This window comes from Oncorhynchus mykiss, chromosome 18 (genome assembly GCF_013265735.2).
Source record: "Oncorhynchus mykiss isolate Arlee chromosome 18, USDA_OmykA_1.1, whole genome shotgun sequence".
Taxonomy (NCBI): Eukaryota; Metazoa; Chordata; class Actinopteri; order Salmoniformes; family Salmonidae; genus Oncorhynchus; species Oncorhynchus mykiss.
In genome coordinates this window covers 19,076,900-19,080,332 of record NC_048582.1, presented here as the reverse complement: position 1 = coordinate 19,080,332, position 3,433 = coordinate 19,076,900, and the positions used below count along the sequence as shown (strand labels likewise).

The following is a 3,433-nucleotide window of genomic DNA, read 5'->3' as shown; positions in this document are numbered from 1 at the left end:
TTGTGTTCAGAAATCCACAGGCTCGAGCGGTCACAACAACGCAGACAAATTCCAAATAGTATCCGTAATGTCCACAGAAACATGTCAAACGTTTTTTATAATCAATCCTCAGGTTGATTTTAAAGTATATAATCGATAATATATCAACCGGCACTGTCTCTTTTTCAGTAGGAGAGGGAGAGTCAATGGCTGCACCACTCTGTTGCGCAAGCAAAACTCATGCGAACACCCAGCTATCCACTACGCGATGTTATCTTGCTCGCTCATTTTTCAAAATAAAAGCCTGAAACTATGTCTAAAGACTGTTGACACCTTGAGGAAGCGATAGGAAAGGGAATCTGGTTGATATCCCTTTAAATGGAGCGAAGGCAGGCTATGGAACATATAGCTTTCAAAATAGAGGCCTCTTCCTGGTTTTATTTTCCTCAGGTTTTCGCTTGCAATATCAGTTCTGTTATACTCACAGACAATATTTTGACAGTTTTGGAAACTTTAGAGTGTTTTCTATCCTAATCTGTCAATTATATGCATATTCTAGCATATGGGCCTGAGAAATAGGCCGTTTACTTTGGGAACGTTCTTTTTCCAAACATAAAAATAGTGCCCCCTAGCTGAAAGAGGTTAAAGTGTTGTGTTGTCTCACTTGTCGTGATGTGTGTTTTGTCCTATGTTTTAAGTTTATTTATTTATTTTTAATCCCAGACCCCATCCCCGCAGGAGGCCTTTTGCCTTTTGGTAGGCCGTCATTGTAAATAAGAATTTGTTCTGAACTGACATGCCGAGTGAAATAAAATAAAATATCATATTCCTTCTATCAAATTCCTCTGTATCATATTCCTCTCCACCCTCCAACTCCCCCCCTGTTCTTCCTCAACTCCTCATCATTAAACACTCCCCAGATGTGTGAAAAGTCAACATTTTGTGTTTATACAGTGTTGTACAGTATGCCTTAACAAAAATCAAACAGAGTAAACATTTTTTATTTTATTTTTAAATGCTTCGTTCTTTCATTGCATGCAAAAATACCATATCCCTCCCTCCCTACTCTCTATTACCCAGTCTACTCATCCATCTTCAAGCTTTCATCCCTTCCCTGCTCTTCTATCACCGTCTCAGTTCCACCTCCAGCTGGTTCCCTCTTTTTCTTCTCCTCCAGTCTCTTCCTCTCCTCTCTCCTCATCTTTTCTCTCTTCTTCTCCTCCTTTTCTTGAATCTTTCTCTCCATCTCCAAGAATGCAGCTTGAGCTTTCTCTCTCTTTTTCAGCTCCTCAGAACACTTCTTCTCTTTCTTAATTCTGTCTTTCATCATGTCATTATGTATCTTCATCAGCCCCTCTAACCTCTTTTTCTCTGCCTTTTCCTTCTCTTTTCTTTCCTTCTCTCTCTTTTTCTGTTCTAACTTCTCCCTCTTCTTCTCAGCCTTCATGACTTTCTTCTGCTCTTTCTCTCTCTCCTTCATCTCTTTCTTCTCCCTCTTTTTTTGCTCCTCCTCCTTGTGTTTTATCTCCTTTCTCTCTTTCTCTTCATCTTTCAACTTCTTATTCAGTTTCTTATTTTTCTCTTTTTCCTCCATCTTCAAAAATGGGATTTTCTGCATTTGGTTCATGAGCAGAAAGCCCACTCTTCCCAGGATGGTTTCTGCTCTCTCTGTTGAAACCTTCCCAATAGAGCACTTGGAATGGGCACAATCCGCCTCACTCTTCAATCCCTCCCTCGGGCTCACCTCCTCAGTGACGCTCCTCTCTTCACTCTCAATTTCAATGCCTATCCAATGATCCTAACAGGAAGACATTGACTCTAGATGTAATATTGTTCCAATGTAGCACATTCAATACACAACTGAGTGATCAACATACAATGATGGCCTCATGGGGCACCCCATTAGATTTTACAATACCTATAGATGTTCCTGGGTCCATACTAAAAGTAATACAAATGCTAACCCTAGTGAGGGGTGATGTTTTATACTATGAGCAAAGAGCAGCAGGGTTGGGGTCAATTCCATTTCAATTCCGATCAAAAGACTCTAAGATTTCAATTCTCTTCAACGCATTGAATTGAAATGGAAATGACCACCATCCCTGTAAAGTAGTAAGGTGAAATTCGACACCTACCTTTGCCTCTTCCAGGGTCCAGGGCCTGGGTTCCTCATCCTCTGTCCTGCATATGGATGCTCCAACTCTAACAGGCATCTTAGTGACTACGCAGATCAGAGGGTTGGGCAGCTCATCATTGCGGGTTGCCAGAGTTAAGTTAGCATCTGAGACCAGCTGTTGAGCGTGAGGGCAGATATCCACCTCCACAGTAGTGCCCCTTCCTTTCTGATCTGGCTGCTTGTGGTCCTTGTCATGGATGCATGCCAGGCTTGGAGGAAGTGCATGGACAGGGCTTTTATCACCCATCATTTCCTCTCTCTTGACAGTGGATGCAACTGCACTTTCCTCTATGTCAACTGAGCACTCTGTGGTGTTCTCAATGGTCTCCTCTGGCTGTTTGTGGTCAATGTTGTGGGTGCAGGGCAGCCTTAGAGACAGTGCTGTGGGTGCAGGAGGACTTTTTTCAGCCAAAAACTCCTCTTGGAGGACAGTGGACACGGAAGCGACTGCTTCACGGGCAACTGGACACTTGCTGGTGCCCTCTACTGCCTCCTCTGGTAGTTTGTAGTCATTGTCAAAGACAAGTTGCAGGCTTGAAGGCAGCACTAAGGGAAGACCTGTGGCTGCTGATGGATCCTCTCTATTAGCAACTGATGCCTCTGCGGCGACTGAGCACTCAGTGGCTTCCTCTATCGTCTCCTCTGGCTGCTTATGGTCATTGTCCAAAACGTGTGACAAGCTTGGAGGCAGCCTTGGAGCAGGGCTTTTATCCAGGTCCTCTCCCTGGACAATGGATGTGCCTACAGCGATCTCTGTGGCAAGGGAGGACTCGGGTACATCCTCTTTTTCCTCCTTGGTCAGTTTGTGGTCAGAGTCACAGATACATGGCGAGCTTGGAGGCAGTGCTGCAGGGTCAGGAGGGCTTTGATCAGCTCCCATGTCCTCTTTGAGGTGAGTGGACACATCATTGGTTGTTTCACTGGCAACTGGACACTTGTTGGTTCCCTCTACTGCCGCCCCTGGCAGTTTGTCGTCAAAGACACGTGGCAGACTTGGAGGCAGCATTGGGACAGGGCATTTAGCTGCTGATCTGTCCATTCCATCAACAGTAGCTGTGCCTGAAGTGGCCTCTGTATCAAATGAGACCACATAGGATTCCTCTACTGTGTGCTCTGGAGGCATTAAGTCATCGTCAACGACTGGTGGCAGGCATGGAGGCAGCACTGAAGGAAGAATTGTAGCTGCCCATCGGTTCTCTCTCTTGACAGTGGCTGTATCTGCAGTGTCCACTGTGGCAACTCGGCACTCCGTGGCTGAAACAGCAGGCTGGGAGGTTT

At 45.1% G+C, this 3,433-nt stretch overlaps 1 protein-coding gene across 1 annotated transcript; it reads right to left on the bottom strand.

Annotated features, from left to right (window-relative positions):
* Window positions 1-717: 717 nt before the first annotated feature.
* Window positions 718-3,223, bottom strand: LOC110496918 (stress response protein NST1-like). The gene is made up of 2 exons (XM_021572932.2): window positions 2,115-3,223; window positions 718-1,777 (listed from the first exon to the last, which is right to left on the bottom strand). Exons 1-2 carry the CDS (start codon window positions 3,192-3,194, stop codon window positions 1,061-1,063), a joined length of 1,797 nt encoding a protein of 598 aa, XP_021428607.2. The 5' UTR covers window positions 3,195-3,223; the 3' UTR covers window positions 718-1,060.
* Window positions 3,224-3,433: the final 210 nt, after the last annotated feature.

Excerpts from the sequence above, each read along its gene's own strand:
- LOC110496918 (XM_021572932.2), bottom strand. The coding sequence starts at position 3,194 with ATGGACAGATCAGCAGCTAAATGCCCTGTCCCAATGCTGCCTCCAAGT. Across the intron at positions 1,778-2,114 it reads GGACCCTGGAAGAGGCAAAG|GATCATTGGATAGGCATTGA; the intron begins GTAGGTGTCGAA and ends TCTTCCTGTTAG.